Below are 26,171 nucleotides of genomic sequence, written 5' to 3' on the forward strand. Positions count from 1 at the left end.
GTTTGCCTGAGGAACATTTGCCTGAGGAAGGAGAAAATCTCCGAAAGCTTGTGAATTTAAAATAAAATTGCTGGACTATAACTTGGTGTTGTAAAATTGTTTACAAGTTATAGTCCAGCAATTTTATTTTAAATTCACAAGCTTTCGGAGGCTACCTCCTTCCTCAGGTGAACGATGTGCACATCGTTCACCTGAGGAAGGAGGTAGCCTCCGAAAGCTTGTGAATTTAAAATAAAATTGCTGGACTATAACTTGGTGTTGTAAAATTGTTTACAATTGTCAACCCCAGTCCATCACCGGCATCTCCACATCATATGTAACATAAGTGTGTCATCTGTGGCTCAGTGGGTAGCATCTTGCCTCTGAGTCAGAAGGTTGTGGATTCAAGCCCCACTCCAGGGACTTGAGCACAGAATCTAGGCTGACACTCCCGTGCAGTACTGCGGGACTGTCAGAAGTGCCGTCTTTCGGATGAGACGTTAAACCTAGGCCCTGTCTTCCCTCTCGGGTGGACGTAAAGGATCCTGTGGCACTATTTTGAAGAAGAGCAGGGGAGTTCTTTCCAATATCCTAGCCAATATTTATCCCTTAATCAACACCTAAAATCAGATTATCTGGTCATTATCACATTGCTGTTCATGGGACTTAACTATGTGTAAACTGGCTGCCACTTTTCCTACATTACAATAGTGACTACACTTCAAAAGTACTTAATTGGCTGCAAAGCGCTTTGGGACATCCTGAGGTCGTGAAAGACGCTGTATAAATGCAAGTCTTCCATTCTTTCTTCGCAGGATTGTTTTCCTCAAAATGAGGATGAAAATCGTAAAATTATTGTATTTTCTCAACTGAATTAAAATTAGGACTAACTTTCTCACGGAGACTAAAAGGAAAATAGCTCTATGATTTCAGATGTCGAAATGACACTAAAACTGAAACTGATTATTTCTAGAGCTAATTTAACACTGGTCATCAGTCCACGACTTTTGGTACAGACTTTGGGCAGGCAAAGCCTGAGTTATTATCCAAGCCGCAGTTTATTAATTCTCAACATTTCATGAGCTCCGAGGATGAAGCAATTTTTTTTAATATTGAAATTCTGAAAACTATCCTGTACAGGGCTAATATAAAAATTTGGAATAAAAACAGAAATTACATTTTTGACGCACCATTCCATTAAATTTTTGGAACGAAAGATTCAACTAAAATCGGGACCAAATTTCTCCCAAAGCCTATGGACTAAAACTCGAGCCGAACCTAAAATTAAAACATATTGCTGGGACATTGTCGCCTGTCCCACCAGCATTTTCTATTGAATTCTCTTGAACCTGAGCCTGAAATTCCATTTTAAATGAAAACTGGTAGCTAGTTAATTAAAATATTTTATCTAATTGCGACTCCGTCGACCAATATTACACCCCCCGTTGTGGCAGCCTTAAAGTGGAAAAGTACTTTTATTTTCCCAGTGCCTTTCAAGCGGTTGATGTAAATTTCTTCCTTCGGCACATGTGGTTGCGGGCGGGATGCAGGAGGGAAGAATTTTTGGTCAGCCAGGTGTGGGACACATGCAGAAAATAGTTCCCAAACCTAATAATCTCTAAATTAACCACCGAGGTATCCGCACAAATATGTGTAACGGCTTTGTGGGGAAGCAGAGAAACTCTTTGTTTGGTTTATCTCTCGTTGTGTTATTAATTAAATCACAGGTTAATTACTTACAGGATTGCCAACTTCTAGTATAGAGTAAGAGAATCCCCCATTCCACTCTGTTTTATATTCAAGATGGATGATGCTTACAGGTAAACCTCAGAGATCTAGTTTCTGGGTTATTTTGTAAGAGTTCTTTAAATTGAATGCTCTTTCCGGGACACCTGCACTGTGTGAGTGCACTGTACCATTTGTTACCAATTTAATTATGCTGAGTTCTGGTCCAACAGGTAATATTTCGCCCCAAACAGCCTCTTTTTTTGTGAGACACTTTTGTGAAGCCAACCTGCATGATTTTCTGCAGGTCAGTAGCCATTTCCTGTCCATTCTGAGTGGGACGTGAACCAGCGACATGTTAATGAGGCCCAGGAGCAATAGCCTGGGCCTGTTTTCTGCTGCAGTGGGTCTGTTTCTAACTCGCCCCACCACCCACCCACCCAGAGTTTAAAATCTGAGCCTGTTGAAAAATGCTGAGCTAGGGGAGGTAAACATTTTCTCCGGAAGAAAGAGCTAAATAGTTTCCCTCGTCTGTACATGTCATTGTGAAAAAGATAGAAATAAAGAACAGGAAGTAAAGTTGTAAGCATCTGATTTTTAAAATAAAATAGGTGAGACCCTCACTTTAATTTCCCAGCCTTGTACTTAGCAAGTTACAGAAAATGCCTAAAAGTAGAACAGTCTGAGATCAGCTGTTCTGCAGTTTGATAAAGTTTCTGCAAAATTAAATATTTTTCCTTCTTCTGTCCATTGCAATGAACCTATAGACTGACCTTGCCCTAGAATTTTTACAGGCCTATATACATCCATTAGGCAGGATCATGTAAAGATTCAAGATTCATTTGTTATTTTCTGTCTATATACTTTAGCAAATCAATCTGAAATGACTCCATCTCTGTGGACGTGTATTTGGAGGCCCATTGCTGTATCAGTCCATTTAGTCTCAATGGAGGTTGACAACACTTTGAATTGCAATTAAAGATTCCTGAGGGGCTGCTGCTAAAGTGTACTGCTGTGGCTCACATCTGCTTAGAACCCCTGGTTTATGATTGGCATGGCAATGTACCAAGAGACCTATGGGAATTGATGCAAGGAAAGATAATGTAGTCCACTATGTGCAAAGCCTGAGACAGGAATTCAATCTGCTGACAGCATCATTAACTTCAATTCTCTCAGGTGTCAACTGATACTCCCACCGACACAGAATATTGACCAGGGTAATAGCCAGACATTCTGAATCCTCAGCTTTCCTTCCAACCTCTGGGACAGTTTTAAATTTGTATCCTCTGGAGTGCTTTTGCCAGCATTCTTCCCCATGCCGTGGTTAACCGTCTGGAAATCTTTTCTGGCGTTGATTTTCTCTTATTTTGAGTTTGACACCGCAATGTGACAAACGTGATCTGACCTCAGAGTTTGGAATTCCGGTTTTTCAATAATGGCTGGGATTTTCTGCCTTTGGAGAATAAAACTGTAGCGCTTCTCATTTTAGGTCTTTGCTTTAACTTCAGACCATTTACTTTTGAAGTGAAGAGATGTGATTTGGCTTTAGTTCCATTACAGGTATTGGTCTTCAGTTTGATGTTGGTGACATTAGATCTGACTTTGTTTTGAATTTTTGGCAATGACTTTCAATCCAATATAATGTAATAATCCAATACGACAGTGAGAGCAAAGGTCGAGCCCCAAGATTAATTTACTGGTTTAAGCACTCTGCTATATGTTTATTTTTAAAGGAGAAGGAATTCAAGTACTTTCCCACAAAATTACCCCTTATGGTTAGTCCTTGTATCAGCTTGACTCAGTGGTAGCACTCTCTCTCCTCTGTGTGTCAGAAGATTGTGGGTTCAAGTCCAACTGTGGTCAAGAACAGATAATGAAGTCTGACAATTCAGTGCAGTACTGAGGGAACGATTCACTGTCAGAAGTATCATCTTTCAGATAAGCTGTTAAAACTGCAGTCCCATCTGCCTGTTCAAGTGGATATAAATGATCCCTTGGCACTATTCAAAGAGGAGCAGTGTAAGGGTTTTTTTTACTGTTTCTCGGGCTTATTATAGGTCAGCCAGTTATGTTTTTCCTGAGCTGCCCTGCCCGCTGTGCGGTTGCGAATCGCTTTCCCCTTCCTGATTCTGAGCTGAGGACTTATCGGGTGGTAACAAGGACAGACAAACAGACCAGTGGATTGGTACAAGGAAAACCAATGTTTATTAATAAGAAAACTAAAACTACAAGTTAAACAGTATTATACAGAAGATAAAAGAAATCGCTATGGATGCAATACAGTCTTACACTTAACGGGGTGGAAGAAACGGACACATCGAGGGAAAATTCTAAAATCACAATTTTAGCAATACCCCTTTAACCCCCACCCTTACACCTAGCTTGGTTGTCTTGTGGCGGCCAGAAAATTAATGCTCACCGATGAAACAGATGAAAAGGCCTGGCCCCTGTGCCTTGCTGCTGCCGTCGACATGTGGTTGCGAGGTTTACTGGATGGCCTTCCTTCTTAGTTGCTAGCAGGCAGACAGGACACCGGGCCAAGAGGCGAAGAGAAGAGAGTGAGAGATACTGGGAAGCCCCAGTTATACCCTCCCGGTAATGGGTTAATTTCGCGCCTCATCAGTTTACTCCATTGTCCGATTTGGGCTGAAAATGTAAGACAAAAGGGGTCCCAATCTTGGCCCATTTACATTAATGGCCGGTACCTGTACTGATCTGTTCCATAACTGCTTTCCATTGTTCCGAATGTTCCTTGATGGGCTATCTTTTGTCCTGGGATTTCTCCTGCTCGAATTTTGATGTGCAGGCCGGCAACGTTGATGGCTTGCCTCAGGGCGTGAATGCAACTGCATTGTTCAAAGAGAATCCAATTTCAAATGCGGCAGGCCTTTGGCCATGTGTCTGACCACAGCCATTTTGAGAGACCCTGGATTTTTTAAAACACAGTCACACCAGGGTTTCTTTAATAACTCCAATAAATCTTCGGGGGGTGGGGGGAGGGGGGAACATGTGAAATTTTGCGAATCCCTTCAGCAGGCAGGTCTTCCAATATCCTGGCCAATATTGCTCCCTCAACGAACATCAAAGAAAATAGATTATCTCGTCATTCTGTTTGTGGGACTTTGCTGTCCAAAGAAATGGCTGTTGCATTTGCCTATATCATTTCAAAAGTAATCCAGCGGTTGTAAAGCTCTATGGGGGTAATCTTATCCTAACACACCAGACGGGAAACCCACTGGATCAGATGGATTTTACACACCGCTCCGTCGACTTCAAGGGAGAGTGAAATCGGGAGGGGTGTAAAATCAGCGTTGTGTCCAATCCCGTCAGTTTCCTGACAGGTGGGTTGGGTTAAAATGGCCCTAAATTGAGAAAGCTTGAAGACATAATAAGGTTCTACCTGCCTTTTTAAATTAAACATATCTATCGTATAAAAATGAATATTTTAATGTCTGGGCTCCTGTTGCTGTAATTCAGTGGCACCAAGCTGGTGATGTCTAACCTGGGGAAGTGAGTGTGAAGTTTTCTTGTAGTTGTCCTGCAACAACTCCCATCCAACAATACATTGTACTTGATGAAGAGAAAAAAGGTCGGTTGTCCCCTGTTGGGTTTTTTACTTGAGCCTCCCAACAGTTGATTGTTAGCGTGATTTTATTGTGTTGGAAGTGAATTTCACACACTTCGTCCATCACCACTATGGCATCACTAAATTATCTGGTGGCACCAAAGATTCATGCTTGAAGTTTAAAATAAAATACTCTTTTATAAGGGAAGCGTTTACAAATTGTTTTCACCCAAAGCATTACAACCATCAGTAGGGGCCGTTTACATGAGCTTGTGCTTGTTTTTTTAACACTTAAGGAGCGATTATAAACCTACCCCGGAACAAACGGGCAGGCGGGCAATTAAAATCGGCCAGTGACTTACCCGCCGATGACCCGCACCGATCCTGTCATCTTCTATTTTAACATGCTGTTCTCAGCCGATGGCGAGTGTACTTGCCTGAAGCCGGTGGGGATCCTTCTCTAAATGTGCAGATCGGACCCCAGTTACAGTTTTAACCGTGGCCTGAGCGGGGAAGCCATTGCAACTTTCCCGGCAGGTGAAGACAGTGGGAAGCGGAATGGGACCAGAAGATGCCCAAATGGGAATGTTTTTTTTTTACTTTCTTTGTGGAACCAGGAGGAGCTGGAGAGCTCCTCTGAGCCCCACGATGAAAGTGTCGGCCTCCCCTGCCCCGGCTCCCACCCCACACTCCCCATCCCTCTCCAATAGCTTCCCTCTTGTAACCCCACTCATCACGACTTGCCATGAACTTACCAGCGGCTTTTGGTGCTGTTGGTGGCCTCCTGCTGCCCAAATTTCTCCTCTCCCCTGCCTGCCAGCTGCTGCTTCGTTCCAGTTTCAGGGGGTGGGGGAGGGCCCAGGTATTAAAATTGCCCAGGCCTCACCCTGCCAAGGTTGCGGGATTGGGGGGGGGGGCTTTGGCATGCCTTTGCCTCCGCCCATCCGAAACCCGCTTCCAGTTACAATTAGAACTTTCCTGTCTGATTTAATAGCACACCAGTGGATCTCCTTTCGAGTCACTCATGTTAAGTTGGATGGTGCAGTGGTACACCATGAAATGCACAATGCATTAATGGATGAAGCTGTGCTCCTTTAAGGCCAAAAAGTCCAATTGTTAAGTGGGTCAGTCAATGGGGGAATTTTAACACCCCCACAAAGGGCAGTAGAGTGTCCGGGGTGGGGGGTGGTGGGTGGTGGAAAAGAGAGGAGGGGTTAAATTGATAAAAATGTGAAACCCATCCCCAATCTGTGATCTCCTCCCTCCTCATGAACCCTTCCCCCCCACCATGCGATCCTTTCCCCCTCCCTCTTTTTCTCCCCCCGCCCCCCCCTGCCCCCAACCACCATCTGTCCCTTTTGAATCTAGCCATGCCTCCGGACAGAAAACGGAATTTAAAAAATAAACCCGGGGAGGGTGGGGGGGGGGGGTGGTTTCCCGGCTGCAGACACGCGCCCCGGCTCCCTCCCCATGAATATCGCGGCCAGTGAGTTTTACTGTTTGGTGCGGGAACTGTGCAGTTTGGAAAATGCTCGCAAGTTTTAGGCTACAGGTCAAAATCACCCTGCATTGTGTGAGTGGTTTTCTTTCTCTTTTTTAAGGTAGTTTTGCATCTGTATGATGGGCAAAATGCATGCTGGATGTACATAAATATAGTATATAGGCCACTCTTTTACATATAAAAAAATATTTTTTCTCACAGCTGTGTGGTGGGGTCAGTTAATATGATAGAGGCAAGGATCCTGAAATTACGCAGTGCAATATGAGTGTATTGGCATTTAATGCTTTTATCTTTAAGTTCCTCTGATCGCCTCTCTACCAGAGGCATCAACCTATTTAAAAATAAATGGGTGAACACCTCTGCTAAAATAGCGGAGAGAGGAAATTCAGATTAAAATGTTAAACTTTTGTTTGCTAGCAACCCACAACATCATTTCAGGGCCAAGGTGAAATAGTAGAAGCATCTTAGTTTATGAAAAATAACCCACTTGGTGGCACTGGGCATATAACGTGTACATGCCACAGGCACAGATGGGTTATGATGTCCATTAGTGGCTTGCTTTCCATAAACCATCAGTCTGCAGTATGCATTCTCTTTAGATCATAAACTATTTTAAGCATTTTTATAAAGCGTTGCTGTTTGTCTGGGTGCATTTACCGTTTACTATGGGATGACGTGTGCGGTGATACGCAATTGACGTTAGTGTCTAGTTTTTGACTCATTTCAAGTCTGTGTATATTATTACGCGACACCGATGCATCATACAAAAATATTCTGATGGTCACACTCATGGGAAATGTGAAGGACAAATGTAAAGCTCTGGTATAGGGATCAAGGATCAGGAAGTCCTCTGGTCACTAATTGTAACGAGGTCATAAATGGTTTTGTGAATATGTCTTCTGTTAACTATCCCTAACGGCTTTTGCAAATACATTGTAAAAGAACTAGAAATATTGACCGGAGGAAACCCTCAGAAATGCATTTACAATCTCGCTACATGCAACAACCAGAATGGTTCTTACCATACATGGTACACAATGAGGGATGGTGCAGTTGGTGGTGAAGTGGAACGTTAAGGTACTTGGGTATCATGTGGTACTGTCGGGTCACATTGGTTTACTGGTAAAAATACACTATACAGAATACATATTATAGATGCTGACCCTCTTAATTCAACCTGCTGCCTATATTGTGCATTTAGTTCCACTTCCAACCACAGTTCCAACAAGATTGTAATAACAGATTCATGAGGCTCCCATCTGGTTCAGGCGTGCACTGGGCTGCTCAGTGGAAGGCGCCAGGAAAATGGTGATGGAGCAAGAACAGGGCGGTAAGTCGACCACCCCAATCTCAACTCTGCTACCACTCCATTTGCACCAGGTGAAGGGAGTTAAAATCCCTCCTTATATGTCTGTGTATGTGAATTAATCAGCCAGTGAAAGCTGGCTTTTTGATTTAACTTGTCACTATTGCTCAGACTAGATGTCTGATGTGTCTACAAAGCCAGACTTTAACTCAGTCTGGGCGCTGTTATGTGTGAACACTACAAGTAATAATCAGGCTGAAGCCAGCTATCTTGAGCTCCGAAGGCCCATCATTATATTTTCTGTTTCTCCAGGGTGCAGGTGGAATTCTACGTGAACGAGAACACCTTCAAGGAGCGACTCAAGCTCTTCTTCATCAAAAACCAAAGATCAAGTAAGTGAAATGACCAGGATTGTTGCAGAGAGATAAGTCCAACCAAACTACTTCACACTTGTAAGAAACTCTATCACAATCCACAGAGCAGTCCAGCACGGAATTTTGAAAAAACACTTGCATTTATGTAGTGTCTTAACACGTCTCAGAAACATATTGAAGGAATTCACATACAATGAATTATTTTGGTGAAGTGACTGTAAGAAAAAATGCCACAACCATTTTGCACACAGCAAAACCCCACAGACAGCAATGAGAATAGGGCGTGATTAGCAACACTCTGCAGCCACTTTGAGCGATAACCTCATTAAGGCTCTGCAAATTATTTTAATTTATTGAAGTTAAGTCATTGTGCAATTTCTCAGTTCCTTATGCCAACAATGCCCTCTGTCTGCTTACTGTACCCACTTAAAAAGAAAGAAGAAGGGACATGCATTTATATTATACTCTTGTCACATCTCATTATGTTCCAAAGGGTTTTGCAACCAATTAATTAATTTTAAGGTGGACACGGTTTTTGGGTCATCTGATATCATCAGAGGTCCCAGCCCAGAAGTGATGTCGTCACTTCCTCATATGTTTGCTGCCTTTAACGATCTGTCGGGTCTTTGTGCTTTTTAGACACATCCATGAAGATTAATGGCCAGTTAATCTGTGAAATCTGCTTAACATAAATATTCTGGATGTTTTATTGGTAGTGCTGGCCGTTCAATTGGGTGAAATGCAAATTAATCTTTCTGTGAAAATGGGATGTAAAAGTTCTTTGAAGATCTGTAAGGTAGATCTCATGACAGCCCTTGCTAGTAGCGCAGACAAGGATTGTGTGAAGGAGGATTGGAAGAATGGGCAAGCAGATCTTAGACCTGTTACTCACCTGATTCTTTCTGCCTATTATTTCCTGGCCCGACAACTTTTAGTTCGCTGAGGCCTCTCGCATGAAATGAGTGATAACCTCAGTAAGGCTCTGCAAATTATTTTAATTTATTGAAGTTATGTCACTGTGCAATTTCCTAATTCTTTTTGCCAGGCATGTTTTGCCCATTTAAAAGGGAAGAAGAAGGAACATGCATTTATATAGCACTCTGTCACATTTCAGGATGTCCAAAAGGGCTTTGCAACCAAGGAATTACTTTTAAGGTGGACACTGTTTGTTTTTTGAGAAACACAACAGCCAATTTGCACACAGCAAGGTCCCACAAACAGCAACTAAGATAAAATGACCAGTTACTTTGTTTTGGTAGTGTTGATTTGAGAGATGAACGTTGGCCTGGACACTGGGGAACTCCCTGCTTCTCTTCTATTAGTGCCATGGGATCCTTTGTCCACCTGAACAGATCTGGGTTTAATATCTTGTTGGCACAACTGCACTCCTGACATTGCAGCACTTTCTCAGTACTGCACTGACGTGTCAGCCGACATTATGTGCTCAAGTCATAGAGTGGGGCTTGAAATCAACAACCTTCTAACTCAGAAGTAAGGGTCCTACCCAACTGAGCTAATGCTGGGAAAGGTTCTTTCAGACAGTCTGCTCTTAAATGTACCAGCAACTGCAACTGAGGCCAATTATAGCATATTTCCATTCCCCTGACAAGTTCACGTCAGTTCGCCACAGACCAGGCATGAAACTTGTCCAGTATTGCTCAGCTCCACACAGAGTGTTCCATTTGAACCACCTGGGCAGCTTGTACTGCTGGTGCATTTGAACGACCTGGGCAGAATGTACTGGTGGTTCATGAACCACCTGTGTAGCTCAGTACCTGTCATGAAAAGTGGTTCTGATGGTTCTCCTTTTAATTGAATTCTAAAAGATAGCACATGTTATTCTACATTGAACCTATTAATTTGTCAGACCGGGGGGCAATTCTGTTACATTCTCTCCAGGGAAACACAGAATAAAAAATGCTGAACCTGGTAGGGAAACAGCAGCTATTTAAACAAAAGGGGGGAGGAAAGCAAACTGAAAATGGGAGTGAGGAGGAGGTACAGGTAGAAAATTATGAATTCCAGTGGGAAATGCTGCCAGAAATGGTAACCCCAACCCACTCACTCCATTTAGTGGAGCTATTATTAAAATGAGATAAAGGTTGGACATCAGGTGACACTGTATGTGATAGCCTGAAATTAATATTGCAAAGAAAATTTACTGAATGTAGCTTAAAAAAAATATAAAGTGCAGTCACGGATTATTTGTACACATTTAATTAGGTACTTTGTGATGAATAGCAACCTAATATCGTTCTTTTAAGCCTTGCATATGTAACTTTTGTATTAAAAGTAGGGTATGTTTTTGGAAGGGGAAAAAGACAATCTATAGAACCATTATAGTTGAAAGATTCCAAAATAAAAGGAGAATTTAGATTGCAATAGGGCTCATTGTTTCTGAACTGAAAAAAGTGAATATAATCTACATAAAAAAGAAAATACAGTGGATGCTGGAAATATGAAACAAAATCAGAAACACTCAGCAGGTCGGGCAGCATCTGTGGAGTAAGGTGGGGGGAGAAAAAAGATAACGTTTCAGGGATAACCCTTTTGTCGGAACTATCGCTCTAATATGAAATGAAAGTGGGAAGTGTTGGGCGTGCACATGGTGTCTGAAGGAGAAAGACGGGTCGATGTTTTGGGTGTTAATCCTTCCTCATTCTCCGGTAGCTGCTGAGCGACCCACTGGTCACATGCAGCTTTTTCTGTGTTTATTGGCCAAGTACCTCACCCTAACCCTTCAGAACACACACAACAAAAATGTTAATATTCAGCCCACGTTTAACAATAGACATTGCCCATGAGTCTGTGAGGGTACAGCTTGTAAATGTTTTTCCAGGCATTTCAAGAATACATATTTGTTGACTTGAAATATTAGCGGCTTTCTTCAATATGACTTATGTACATGAACAAAAGGGAAAGAAAATGTCGGGGAAGCATGACTTAAAGGAGACATTATTGATTACACAACCTGCTGAGAAGATACACGTATTCAGAATTAAACTTGACTCTAAGGTTCCCAGGGAAGCTTGATTTTTTTTTTTCAGCAGCGTAGAAAAACAATACTCTTATCAATTGGGTCAGTCTAAAGAAATAAAACTTCTCTAAGTGATGAGCTCCGGTCTAATCCCAGCTGATGTGATGCATGAAATTGGCTGCAGGCTTTCTGAGGTTGGTATGATTTTCACTGGGACCTTTGTAGACATCTCCCTCTGGTGGCTGGTGTGCCTCTCAGTTACACATATACCTAATTTGTTGTACAATTTTTATTCACCATCAGGAATACGTAATTTCAAGAATTTGTGATGTAATTTTTTTTTAAAATTGTATATTTTTTGCACATTTGAATTGCAAAACTTTTCAAAAAGTAACTTGGTTTAACATCTCATCCAAAATTCAGCTCCTCCGACAGTGCAGCACTCCCTCAGTACTGCACTGAAATGTCAGTCTAGATAACTTGTTCAACCCCCGAAGTGGGACTTGAACCCACATCTTTCTGACTCAGAGGAAAAGGTGCTATCGACTGAGCCAAAATGACACTGCATTAATTAAGTAACTCATTGGGAACGGCCCTAAATCAAAGGTGCTGGGTTTTATTTTCATTGCAGGTTTAAGAATACGACTCTTTAACTTCTCCCTGAAGCTGCTCACTTGTCTTCTGTACATAGTGCGAGTTTTGCTGGATCATCCCACAGAAGGAATTGGATGGTAAGTCACTACTGGATTCTTATTAAAGCAGCTGAGATCACAACACGTGTACACCCGTGATTAGTCTCCTCAGACAACGCTGGCAGTGATTCATTCTACAGTTTTAGTGATGTTTACCTCCGCGTGTTCAATCTAACTGTAATAAAAACAATCTGTCAATTTTTTTTGTACTACCAGTGCCATGACCACCGTGGCTGTTTCCTGTCTGCCCTGGGGTTTGACCCCATCTTTTGGGAGCTGCTTAGTTACAACTATGCTCTGTGATCCAGAGCCAGTGATGTCGAACTGGTGGGTTACTTAGGGCATCAATTGACTGATCCTTTAAATTTTAAAATCTAAGGAGGAATAAGGTTCATGAAAATGGTATATCTTTACATAGAATTACAGCACAGAAACAGGCCATTCGGCCTAATAGATCTATGGCGGTGTTTGTGCTCCACATGAGCCCCCTCCCACCTTACTTCATCTCAGCCTATCAAAAAATCAATATAATATATTTAAAATCTTCGATCTATTTGCAGTTCCTGTCTACAAAATCCTACTTCCTGTCGTCAGTTTTTCCATTATGAATTCCTATGTCCACATTTATAATGGAAATTGCCCATTTAAACTTTCACACTGTAATAACACTGTCCCAACTGCAGTGGCACTGTAGCCACTGTTTTGCATCTCCCTGCTCCTCGGCCTGTTCTCCAGAGAAACCCTCTAGGCTCCAGTCAGCTCATCTTCTCCGCTTCCCAAATTGCCGTCCGTTTTGCTATTTAGCAATAAATAATAAAATTAAATCAGGATAGAATGTATGACTTCAAAACGAGGACTGAAATATATCCAGGCACCCAGGTCCAATTATCCACTGAGCTCTAATGCTGCTTCTCCAGAGGACTACACTTAGTGTACAACACCATGGAAAATTAATGTGTGTGTAATTTTAAAAATATAATTTGCAGCCCCTTTAGGTAGAGGAACCTATAGATTATATTTTGCAAAAACTTAAATGTTTAAGGGTGCATTTACACTATTATGACCACCTCAACAGGCCAACAGGCCTCGGCTTGACTGCTGATCAGAAAGACGGCTCCTCCAATAATGCAGCACTCCCTCAGTGGTACACTGCAGTGCCAGCCCAGATTATGTGCTCAAGTCCTGTAGTGAACCCAACAATGAACAATTCAGTGAAAAGTGAACGGTTCAAACAAAAAGCAGTTTTTCTGTTGATATCTGTGTTGATTTTAGTTGCAAAGTAATGTGGATGAAATAATATAACACACTTTGATTCCATTTATAAGCCTTCATGTCGAGGCTATTTGCAGAATTTTACATAAATCTCAATTGAGACAAAAGCAGAGATTGCTGGAAGTGTATGGCAGGCTCTGGAAAAGAAGAAATAGTTTAACCTTTTGGATCAGACCCTTCGTTGTGCGATTGAAAGGTCACAGTTGAAATACGAGCGTATCTTTCCCTTCCAGATGCTCACTACAAGAGTTTTTCCTGAAATGGCTTCAGGTTTTTGTTTGCCTTTCCTGAGAGATTGAGTGACTGGGGTAAGCGGGTCGATTGTGTACGTGGCTGCACCATCTCTAGATGAAGTGGATTTGATGGTCCAGGTGGTCTTCCCTTGTCCATTTTTTCTCCATATGTTCAACCTACTGCGCACCTCGACCACTTTTTTTTCTTTATATTTTATATTTCCAACTTTCGGAGTTTCTCCACGAGAGCTTGTAAAATGAGTAAAACAAAAAGCAGGGTGCCACTTATCGTACACTTGCCCGGGAAATTGTTCATCGCTGCGCCTGTTTTTTGGTTGAAAAATTAAGGTTGGGGATACCAATTTTGGATTGCAATCTCTCATGCCTGATCTGTCCTGGAAGTGCGCTGGCTGTCAATTTGGAAGCCAGCGACATCTAAATGTGCAGGGCACTTGCCTGAAACAGGTGCTAGGCACCTTGAATATGCAAATCGAGGTTCGAACACCGTTTTAGGACCCTGATGGAAAATTGGTCATCAACTGGGTGGAACTTGCGCCGTGCATGGCTTCAGCTGCCTAGGCCCTAAAGCTCTGAATTTCCCTTCCTAAACCTCTCCGCCTCTCTAACTTTCCCTCTCCTCCTTTTAAGATGCTTCTTAAGACCTACCTATTTGACCAAGCTTTTGGTCACCAGTATCTCCTTATGTGGCTCGGTGTTAATTTTTGTCTGATTACGCTCCTGTGAAGCGCTTTGGGACATTTTACTACATTAAAGACGCTATATAAATGCAAGTTGTTGTTGCGTGCTCCACCCAGTTGTTCCAGGTCATCACCAGCCTAACTAGCGGTCCTTAAAGGGACCACTGGAGACTGCCCACAAAAAAGGTAAGTCAACATTTTGACAGTTTCAGTTCTGTACAGCCAGGAGGAGCAGGAGTGCTGCCGACCCGGGCTTGCCGTTCAGTGAATTAGACGGATTTACTTGCAAGCCCTGAGATGATGCTGTGCGATACGAGTACCGACACTTAAGGGCTGATTTTTTGGTTGGGCACTGCAAATATAATAGATGGAAAATTAGGTGCTGTGGGACCACGATTTTCTGACCTGCGCTCCCTGCAAGCGCCATTCCCTGTCAGGAGCTCCTGATAGGGGAATCAGTCCTTTAATATATTTCACTGAAATTCCACTCTGCTGTTTCAGTGATGACTTTAACCCATCTATTTTAAGTAGGTTAATGCCTCCCAAAAGGAGTGAAGAGAGGGATTTCAAACGAATGTTTGTACACCAGCATCCCAAGGTGTAATTTCACGGCGTGAGTGTATGTTGAAAAGACTTTTTTTTAAAAAAAACAGAATTCTGCATGCTCTGTGCTGCAACATGAGAAAATGAAAAGGGTTTAACACCCAAGAAGTAAAAGATAATCCATAGGGAAAGCAGGATTCATGCTTTGTTTTATCTAGCCCATTCATCGAGAAGCCATGAGTGCAATCGACTGAGTGCACTATCTTACCTATTATGTATTTTTTTTTATTGTCAGTGTAGTCTGATCAGTTTAACCTAGGGAAATTCTGGCCACAAAATTGTAAACTACCTTTAGGGATGGTTGACATAAGTATCTGCCTATGATCTTGAAACTATTTAGGAACCCCGCTTTCCTTGATCTTGTCTACTCATAATAAAAAAGTTGAATTAATACAGCATTTATCACGCCCTCAAGATGACCCAGAGTATTTCACAATCAATGAATTACTTTAGAAGTGCTTTGTAGGCAAATGCCAATGTGGGATCTTGCTTTGCACAAGAACAGCAATGAGATTAAAGACCAGTTAATCTGTTTTTGGCAGTGATGATTGAGGGAGGAATGTTGGCCAGGGCATCAAGACAACTTCCCTGCTCTTTTAATAGTTCCGAGGGATCTTCTATACCCACCTGAACAGACAGACAAGGGTCTCTGTTTAATGTCTCATCTGAAAGACGGAACCTCTGACAATGCAGCACTCTCTCAGTTTTGCACTAAAGTGTCAGCCTAATCCTGCAGAGAGGCTTGAATCCACAACCTTCTGAATTAGGCAAGAGTAGTGTCACTGAGCTAAATTGACACATGACCTTATAGGGGCCTGTGGCTTTGTTGAGGTTTTCTACCTTGCTAAAGCCTCCAGAGCTGAAGTAATCTATGCCGGTCCTACCTAGGAATAAGGTCCAATTCTAAGCGGATTTGAGTTGAACCAATTTCCGCACTTTTTGACTTTTTCTCTTTATCAATTTCAAATAGTTGAGATCCTTTACGTATTCACATGTATCTATAACTGCTTTATTTTACATCTAGGGAAACTTCATACTCAGCGATTTGAAAAACACGAAAGTACAAAGTCTGAAATGAGAATTTACATTCCTCGGACATCGTTGAGCTGCACTCTCTAATTCCTTTTGCTGCCACAGCCCCAATTTAAAAAAAAATTCCTATTGGCAAACAGTCAGTTAGATATAATGAAAGACGAGCTCAGCATGAAATATCTGGCTAAAAGATTTCATTCGCACACAAATCAGCTGCAGCGAAAGGCACAGTGCGTGACTTTCTAAAACTTTTCTCATAACAATTAGACTGCATCATACAAGGGTCCAGGCAGAGGGATCGGTAGCATCTCCAGAATATGGCCTTGATGGTTGTTAGAAGCACACAAAGGCTTGGGGAAAGTTCTGTTGGGGTATACAGTGCAGTTACACTATTTTGGGACTTCATTTGTTGTAGCATTCAGCTTTGATCTATGGTAGACTTTGTTGGGGGGAGATTTCCACTGTTGACAATAAAATTGTGTACTGTATTCTTTATAAAAACAGTAACCTTGGAAATCCCCCTGCCCCCTCATTATGTGAAAAATGGCACATTGCCTTTTTTGGCTCAACCATTTTCTGGGCCTGCTAACTTCTCTCCTTATGGGGATTGTTTTGACATTTGAAGGAAAGTGTAGAAAACAGTTATGGTAACGCAATAGCATGAATCGAAGGTACAGTTCAACTCTTCATCAGCACTTGTCTGATCCAAGCACTGAACTCTAATGTAGTAAATCCACTTGATATTCACTCCCATTATTAAGAAATCCAGTGTAGGGGCGTTCAACCTTTTTTGTCTTTGTGGGCCACATATTTGCACACTTCGAAATTTAGTGGATTGAATTTCTGAGACAGCCATGTGTGGGAGCTGAATTAATATCATGGAATGTACAGCCATCAGTGTTTTAATAATTTCATGAGTCCTGTATAAGTTCAACTCCGTGAAGCTGTCAGGCTTAGTAACTCCTCTCAGTTTGTTTCCCCAATGATGTATCTTCTGAACTGGTTTCGATCGCCTGAAGGGGATCGGAGAGGAATGTTCCAGAACTTTTTTCTTCCCTTAATGGCCCTGGGTTTTTCTCTTTTTTTTTTGCCTCTCCCAGGAGATCACATGGCTGCGGCAGGGGGTTGGGGGCTGGTAGAATGTGTCTAATCAGGATGCTCCAGCCATCATGAGTGTGGGGCAGGCTTGATGGATCAGCTGGTCTTTTCCTGCCCATCAGTTTTGTATGTTCATATGTATCACTCGCCAAACTGGAAACCAAATCGATTAGCTTACTTGTAGGTTATCCATAGGGTGCTGAGACTGGGGGTCTGCTCTAATTCAATATATTAATGTGCAGCATAATATTTTTACTGGCACTTAAAGCATTGGTGTAGAAATTATGAAAGGAAATCAAAACAAAGTAAAGGTTGAATTTAAAGCCGTGCCAGATCAAGGTGAGATTACCCGTGTGTGTGTGAAACCCCAATTTCAAAATGTACTTCAAAAAATACATGTGATATTTTCCTCTTGAGCCACACTGCTTCAGCAGCAGTCTTTAAACGTTGGTTTCTGTATTACACAGTATACTTTAAGTGCTACAGGCAGCAATCAAGTCCAGCATCAGCCATCTCGCCTGGTTTGCATTTATAATGACAATCTTCTGCAGCACGTATGCATTAAATTTCAGTTCTTTTCTGTGTGCTGAGAGCCGAGCAGGGGTTCAACAACAGCACTTTCCATGGTTCAGATTGGATTAAACACACCACAGGCTTCTGTGTACTGATGGAGGTTCCTTTATTGATGATCACAAGCTACGGGCAGACGTTATCAGACATCTCTATGAAAGCGTAAAGTAGAGATAATAAACCTTTAAAAAGGAGTAAGATGTGCGCGATCAGCTTCCATATGTACACCAATGACCTCTGACTTAACTATCTGCTACTATCTTTGATTGTTCAACTGTCACCACCTGCCCCACTATCACCCGCCCTCCCCATTATCACCATGCTTCCTTGTTACTATGCTGTCCCGTTGTCGACGCACTGTGTTACTGTTGCCTGCACTTCCGCTGTCACTGCACCGTCTGACTGTCGCCAGACCGTCACCGCGCTGTCTCGTTGTCAATACGTCTCCTGCTGTCACTGCCCTGTTGCGACTGTCACTGTACTGTCCAGCTGTTGTTGTGCTGTCACCGTGGTATCTCACGACCACTGCACTGTCCTGCTGTCACTGTGGTGTCTGACCATTGTCACGCTGTCTGTCTGTCACTGTGCTGTCTATCTGTCGCCATACTGCCTTAATGCTCGCCCACCATCAACTTCTAAATGAGTTATAACTTTCTTCAGTTCAAAATTGACCAGATGGAAACCATCCTGTTTTCCTCCCCCCAATAATGTTGTGTCTTAGTGGCTGATGTCATCTACAGGTGGCAGAGCCTTTAGACCTATGTCCCTGCACTCTGGAATTCTCTTCCTAAAACTGGTTGGGATTCAGCTAGAGCATTGTGTCCAATTTCGGGCACCATATTTTAGGAAGGATGTCAAGGCCTTGGAGAGGGTGCCCAGGAGATTTACCGGAATGATACCAGGGTGAGGGATTTCAGTTAGGTGGAGAGACTAGAGAAGCTGTGATTATTCTCAGAACAGGGAAGGTTATGGGGAGATTTAATAGAGGTATTCAAAATTATTAGGGGTTTTGATAGAGTAGATAGGGAGAAACTGTTCCCACTGGCAGGAGAGTTGGAAACCAGAGGACACAGATTTAAGATAATTGGCAAAATTACCAGAGGGGAGATGAGAATTTTTTTTTACTCAGCAAGTTATGATCTGGAATGCACGGCCTGAAAAAGTGATGGAAGCAGATTCATTAGTAACATTCAAAAAGGAATTGGATAAATACTTGAAAAGGAAACATTTGCAGGGTTATGGGTAAAGAGCAGAGGAGTGAGACTAATTGGATTGCTCTTTCAAAGAGTCGGCACAGGCACAATGGGCCAAATGACCACCTTCTGTGCTGTATGATTCTACAATAAACCTCTCCACCTTAGTACCTATCTCCTCACCTTCAAAAGCTTCCTGAAATCCTATCTCTCCAGCTACACATTCAGTTGCCTCCATTTAATTTCTCTGTACTACTTGTTCCTTGTGAAGTGCCTTGGGACATTTCATATGTGAAAGGGCTCATACAAGTACTTTTATGGTTTACTGATGCTGCTTTCTGCCTCTTTATGCATTTTCTCTTAGCTGGGGATGTCCAAAGCAGAATTATTCTTCAAACCCATCATCCAATGCAAGAATCAACTTGTAAGTATCCTTCTGTAAAGGAATGTACGTAAACCAGATTTTGTTTTTGGTTGGGTGAGGGGAGGGGGAGAAGAGAGAGGGAAAGGAAATCTTAAAATCTTATGGCACATTTCTGATTTGGAAAGTCAACAAGAATAAATCTCCAGTGACATTTTATATTCACAGAAAACTGACCGGTTTTATCTCAAATTCTGCTTTTCACCCCTTCTTTTAGAGACATAGGATATAATTTCCTCTATTCACTATTTTTAAGATGTGGAGATGCCGGTGATGGACTGGGGTGGACAAATGTAAGGAATCTTACAACACCAGGTTATAGTCCAACAGTTTTATTTGAAAATCACAAGCCTCCGAAAGCTTGTGATTTTCAAATAAAACTGTTGGACTTATAACCTGGTGTTGTAAGATTCCTTACACTATTTTTAAGCAAGTAAAAGATATGAATTAGAGTGGGGAACATCAGTTTATGCTTAGGTCTCCCTTTTCACAAAAAATATAAAACAAAGGAAAATATACCCTGTGGTACGCAGTTCTGTGCATACAATTAAGACTGCGGCTAGTGCGGTTATTGTTCAGCCAGTATTGGAACTTGAGCTCACAACTACTGGGCTGTAAAGTGAAATTCTTATTTGCTGTGCAACTCCCTACTTTATAAGGAGAAAACAGCATTCTTTCATTGCAGCCAATACCTAATTATTTTTGATTATCTGGTAAGTTTGAGTTACTGCCTTATGTTGAAATGAAAAGACTTAATTAAACTGTTCCTAACCCCAATCAAGCCCAACTCTTGTCCATCATGCACCAATTCTTCAGCCATGCAGCCTAGTTCTAGACCTCTTCGTCTCATGAAAGTGGCAACGCATCACCTGCCCTTTCATTTTCCCTTTCCATGTTCCCTCCCAATGCATATTGGCTGAGGAAACCCACAAACTGCTTTAATGCAGCAGTGCACCAGCCCAGTCCAACACCAAGCAGTCCAATGTTGCTAAGACGAGCTCATTTTTAGAATATTTATTGGTAGAAGTAGCTCAGGTGGCAACAGAATAGCAGAGGGAGCAGTTGCCATTTTTGTTGCCCCATACCTTCAGAAGACCAGACTTCAGATTTACCCTTGATCATGAATGTTGTCAGTTCTGCATCCTCTTTAGCCTCGTAATGGGAGCAGAGCTAAAATGCATGTGCAAATGAACTGAATAATTTAGTTTGATGGATGTGAGGACTTTGGTACATTTTCAGCTTTTAACCTCATGATTGTAACACCAAATTATTGAGATACGTAGGATGTCCACAGAATTGGAAGATTTATAATGTCACTTAGAAGTGAAATGTAATGTTTCTGAATGAATGGTTGAGCATGACTCAGATATTTGAAAGGTAGATTCAACTCTTTTGCTTGCTTTTTTTTTTGTTATTTACAGGGCACCTATACTTTGGGTAAACAGAAGTTTGCCACTGTGGGGAATTCAGGTGGGTGAGAAAATGCAATACAAGAAAATGAAGACTGCATTCGGCGTTTTAGGGACGATTATTTTTGTTCTCTGTATCAAAAGTGCAAATGGATTCTTTTCATGAAAGTTGGCCCAAGCCTGTATGTTGTAATTCTGTTTGTCTTAAATGGATTGTATTTTGGGGTGGAATATGTTGCTGGAATCAGCAATTTACTAAGTTCTGCATTCATCATCAAGAGCTCATTAACCATTCTTAAAGCATGTTGAGCTGAGATTATGTTTCGGGCAAGTGATTTGGCAAGATGTGACAAATCCCATGAATTTCTACATTTACCGTATGTATGTCGTTTGCTGCCCAGTACTGCAATTTCGCTTTAAAAATCTCTGAGACAATGAGTTCTCTGAGTGGATCTGAGCAATAGTGAATCAGTTGTCTTAATCATGTTGTGCAACATGCTCATCCGGCAATCCATGCTTCCCAAGGGAATGACTGTCTTACGACTGATGGAAGGGCAGGCAATAATGTACTTGCACAACAGGACCGCAAGCCAAAAAGCTATGATATAAGTTCATAAACTGTGAGCTAACGTGCGCTCTATAGTACTTTTAGTCAAGCCCCTCATGAGTCAAATGTGAACACCATCTCATGGGAAGATGAGCAGATTACAGGTGTATCATCAATGGAATTTTTGAGACAGACCCAACTCCCACATGAAAACGCAAGACTGATTTGTAGCAGTATTTAAAATGGTGTTGGCAATGAAGTCTACTGTTATATTGACCAGATTTATTCATTATTACCTTTCTCACATTTAACATTTCTCCACCCTTATTTAAATTACTTTTTCTCCTTTTATACAGCTCCATAACAGGCACTGCTGCCTAAGTCGCCCTTGAGCCCACTGCTGGCAGATGCCTGGTCATGGTACTGGATTATTCACTTGAGGATGTCTCCCCCTGTAGGAAAACACTTAACCCATTACACTTTCCATCCACCTACATTTTCTGCTATTGTCTGGCTAGAATTTCCTTCTTGTGTTGTATTTATCCCACTGGGAGAGCCACGGTGGCTATATGCCTTAATCCCTGGTCTAAATGTAAAGTATGGAGGCATTTCTAGCCACATACAGTGGGGGGTGTCAGTGCTGGAAATGGAACACTGTTCCACTTTTTCTTGTACAAATGTTGCCAGCATCAAACACTCGCCAGCTGGTTCTCATAAGTTAGGTACAGCATGAAGCCCCCTTCCCTCTAGAAATATGCTTTACCAAATCTCAAAATAGCAACCCCTCACTATATCAATTCCCACACTAGCCCATCATTAAGGCGGCCTGTTGGTCTGGCTATCTATCTTAAAGTCTCGTTCCGATTGTCAATTAGTGCCACATTTAGAGGCAGTTTACAAGGAATTTGTTTGAGGGTGCCCAAGATAGAAGTTGCATAGCAAACCCATTAATCTGGACTGGATTCAAATCCAGGTGCCAGTGGTGAAAGAACAGACTGTTAACCCACTCAGTCCCCCATTCATTTTTTTCCCCATAAGGACACAACACAGATAATTAATTATTGTGACCATTATAAGGACATTGTTAGCTCTGCCATTCTCTATCTCTTTCCCCACCCTTCCTCGTAAAATTAGGCACAGCAGAGTACAATCTTATACATTTGAACAAACTCCATTTTAATTTTTAAAATGTTGTATGTGCAATGTGTAGGAAATTTTGAGGAATCCTCTTAGGAACAGACTTCATGAGGGTGAAATTCTTTCTGTTAATTTTAGTGAAAAAGTTGACGTGGGTACAAAGTGGGATTTTTCTTTTAGCTTTACACAAATAGGAAAAACAAATTCATTCTTAAACGTAACATTCACATTTTATTCCTTTAATCTCTATAGGTTACAGTGGCCTTAATTAGCTTTCTGGAGACCATGCTCCTCACATACTTAAGCTACAAGGTAAGAATCCATATTATTAACAGTCAAAAGTTAAACCCTTTTTGAAAGGTAAATGTCATAAACTGTTCTAAGCTCAACACTGATGATTTTTTTTGCCTATTAATTATATAAGGATCACCATTGAGGGTTTGATTGCATGTTCACCTTTGTTGCAGATTTAATGTTTCATAATCCATTCTTCGGCCCTCGAGAGCTAAAGTTCAGACCATCCGAACCCCTTCCTTCACAAACGTAAATTTTTTTTGAAGCATTTTTCTTGGTGCCTGATGTCCAGTACCAGCAGGCCCTTTGCTGCACATTTTCCAGTGCTATAATGTCCCTTTTGTAATATGGTGGCCAGAACTGCTCATAGTCCTCCTATGAAGACTGAGTAAGATGGTGATGTAATGTTTCCCTCGGGGTAGCTTGTGCTGTAATGGATTGAGATTAGAAAAACTCACTGTCAGCATTTAGAGAATTGTAAACAATTTTACAACACCAAGTTATAGTCCAGCAATTTTATTTTAAATTCACAAGCTTTCGGAGGCTTCCTCCTTCCTCAGGTGAACGAAATGGGACAGCATTTAGAGAGGTGACAATCATTCTATTTGTCCTGGCAGGATTCAAAACTAGATCTCAGAAGAGTTCCAATAAATGGTACCAAAGTGCAGTCATTTATTCTTTTATCAGATTTGTTTAAACTTGTTATTTAGAGAAGCTGAACTTTTTGTGAGAACTAGTTTAGAGCAACTATGGGAAACATGCAAAAGGTCATTACTGCAGCCCACACTTACTGAATAGAAGAGAAATTGCTGACCCAGAATATGTCCTGGCTGGAGGCGAGATATGATAAATGTCTGCAAAAGTCAAGCCAAATGAACTGCTCCAGGAGTAGAGGCAAACGTGATTGTGAGTGGCCTCACAAGTGAATACACTTGTCATATCTCACTGCTGATTGTATGCTGTTCACACAACATTTTTGACATTTTAAAAGGTATTTTATTCATTTTGATGAGAATTCTGAGGATAGAAGGCTCATTAGTACTGTACATCAACTGTATTTCACTTTTTTTAGAGGCAACCAGCAATACAGTCCTAACATATCAATTATGATGCTGCTGTGATGCTTTAATCTCTCTCTCACATACCACTGTCTCACACTTTCATTCTCTCCCCTCCTCACATTTTCGTTCTCTCTCTCTCTCTCTCTCTCTCTCTCTTTCTTTCTCTGTATAGTCCTCTTGCTGATTCCCCTCGTCTGCCTCTTCCTCTCTTGCCCTCATTTTCTCTTTTCACCCCCCCCCCACCCCACATTTACTCCCAGTTAGTTCTGCTTGTGCACCATCCTTACCGAAGTGAGCAGGCTAACTGTTCCCAGATTATCACCAATGCCATTTTGAAACCAGTTTCTAGGAAGTATATGGATGCCCTTGCTGGCTTTACCACACTTTCCAATAAGAGTACATACACTGTTAGTTCTCCCCTTGTTATTTCCTGCCAGCCATGTGTTTCATATAGCTGGCAGGGCGGGGCCAGTTGCCTGTTTCTTGCCCTTGGTAATCTGTTTTTCTGCCTGCTACCAGAAAGCATGTAAGAGCAACAGAGTTTTAAGAGGGAGATGTCACCACTCACTGCTTCTCTGTACACCCCAGTTGAGAATTGAAACTAACTGGTTCCTCCAGTCTACGGGGAAACATGCTGGTGCTCCAATTTTTTTTTCTTACTAATGCCACTGGTGGTGCTTTGAATTAATTTCCATATCACAATTTTTGGGTAATTTGCACCTCTCGTGCAGATGGCCTGAAACTGCGATAATTGTTAAAATATTGGCCCAGAACTTGCTGTCAAAATAACGGTGAAGCTAACGGCGCTCACTGTTACTTATGCGCACATCACACAGCAACTTCAGACAAAGGCAGATGCGCCGTTAAACGTGAAAATACAGAAGTTGCTGTCCAAGATGCGCCGCTCTGCCATTAGCTTCGCGCAAACAGCATCTCGCTGTCTGACCACCATTCAAATGCATTGGATGGCGTGAAGTTCCTGTACTTGCCTGCTAGATATGAACTAAACTCACTATGGAAAGTTAGGACTTGTCCATTTCAGTCTAAGTACCCTTTTTAACAGCGTGATGTTAATTACTGCCAAACAACCCCTCTGGCACTGAAAATTAACTATTACAAGTGTGGTGTCTCATTCCTTCAGCTTTTCATTGTTGTTGGAGATTTGAAAAAAAAGTTTAAATTAAAAAATTTTTTACTTTTACTTTTTTTCTCTCTCAATCCAACCTTTCTCTCCTTTATTTCTCTCTCTGTACCTGATTTGACATTGACTTCATTATTCTAGCTTACACTTCCTGGTTCAGACTCTGCGCTGTTCATTTCACTATCCTTCAATCTGTTTGGTTAAGGAGATACACAGTTGCTTGCCCTGTTCACACAGATCCCAGATGCCCTGTAGGGGTCGCCGCGCTGTTTCCATCTCTCACATCCAGCAACTTGCAGTGCAAAGTCTCATGGAAATTCAACAGACAAGGACAAGTCGAACTAAAGGCGGGCGCCATTCATTGACCGGCTGCAGCAAATTCTGGGCCGATATTGTTGCATTTTGCTTGCTCGTTTCAATGTTTACTAAACCACAGGTTGAACTCAATACGTCTTTATGACCATTTGTAAATAGAAGTTGACTTTCTCTAAATTCTGGTGTGTAACTCACATTTTTTTACGTCCTCTAAATATGAGACAGTGAATTATTCACAAGTAAGACTTATGCAAGCACTACTGATCCATTGCCCAGGATCTGGTTCAATGATGTAAACTCTTGTCAGCCAGTAAGATTGCAAGAATTCAATAAAGGATACATTTTTGATTTCAAAAGCTAGGTATAGTGCAGGCCTTCACCAGGATTGAAAAGAGTAGGAGAGAAGATGAGTTGCATTGAGAAGTAGTAAGGCAGCAACAGGCTTGGGTTTTAAAAGTTCTAGGTGGAGGGAAGACCAAAAGGGGATAAGACATTCCAGTTTTGAGACCCTGGAGAAAAAAACAAGTTTGGATAGGAGGCAGCGAGATGAGTCTTGGTTTCAACACAGGTGAGTGACCCAACACATTTTATGCTGATACATGAAACATCAGATGACAGGAGAAGAACTTGAAGCAGAGGGAACAGGCAGATTGGGCAAACGGAGACAGATGCAGCAGGCAGAAGAGGGGAAAACAGATCATCTGTCCCACTGGGCAAGTATTCTTGTTACGTCAGAAAAGGATTCCCATAGTATATTGCAATGTATTATTCTCTTTTGCTATGTTTTGCAAGAAATGGTTTTGATTTTCCACATGAGGAAGGAAAGGAACAATGTTTTCTGGATTCTGCCAAGGAATCATAGATGTCAGCAGCAAGAACGGAAGGGCCCTTCTTTACATTCAGATGTGTTGATTATTTAAAGAGCAAATTACTGCAAAGAGCCTATCTCTATCTTTGGCATTCTTAAGTTATTAATTACAGGTACTTTGAGATCAAACCGCAGTTTAGATTTAAATAACTGTTAATTA

General features: G+C 41.7%; 1 protein-coding gene across 1 annotated transcript in view; it reads left to right on the forward strand.

Annotated features, from left to right (window-relative positions):
• The first annotated feature begins 920 nt into the window (after window positions 1-920).
• kcnt1b (potassium sodium-activated channel subfamily T member 1b) overlaps window positions 921-26,171 on the forward strand; it is a 150,384-nt gene continuing 125,133 nt past the window's right edge. Inside the window, exons 1-6 of the mRNA XM_067969433.1 lie at window positions 921-989; window positions 8,360-8,468; window positions 12,059-12,158; window positions 19,183-19,242; window positions 20,661-20,709; window positions 22,585-22,644. Coding sequence (XP_067825534.1) covers window positions 921-989; window positions 8,360-8,468; window positions 12,059-12,158; window positions 19,183-19,242; window positions 20,661-20,709; window positions 22,585-22,644 — 447 coding nt within the window. The remainder of the gene's footprint in view (window positions 990-8,359; window positions 8,469-12,058; window positions 12,159-19,182; window positions 19,243-20,660; window positions 20,710-22,584; window positions 22,645-26,171) is intronic.

The sequence above is a fragment of the Heptranchias perlo genome, chromosome 31 (assembly GCF_035084215.1).
Source record: "Heptranchias perlo isolate sHepPer1 chromosome 31, sHepPer1.hap1, whole genome shotgun sequence".
NCBI lineage: Eukaryota > Metazoa > Chordata > Chondrichthyes > Hexanchiformes > Hexanchidae > Heptranchias > Heptranchias perlo.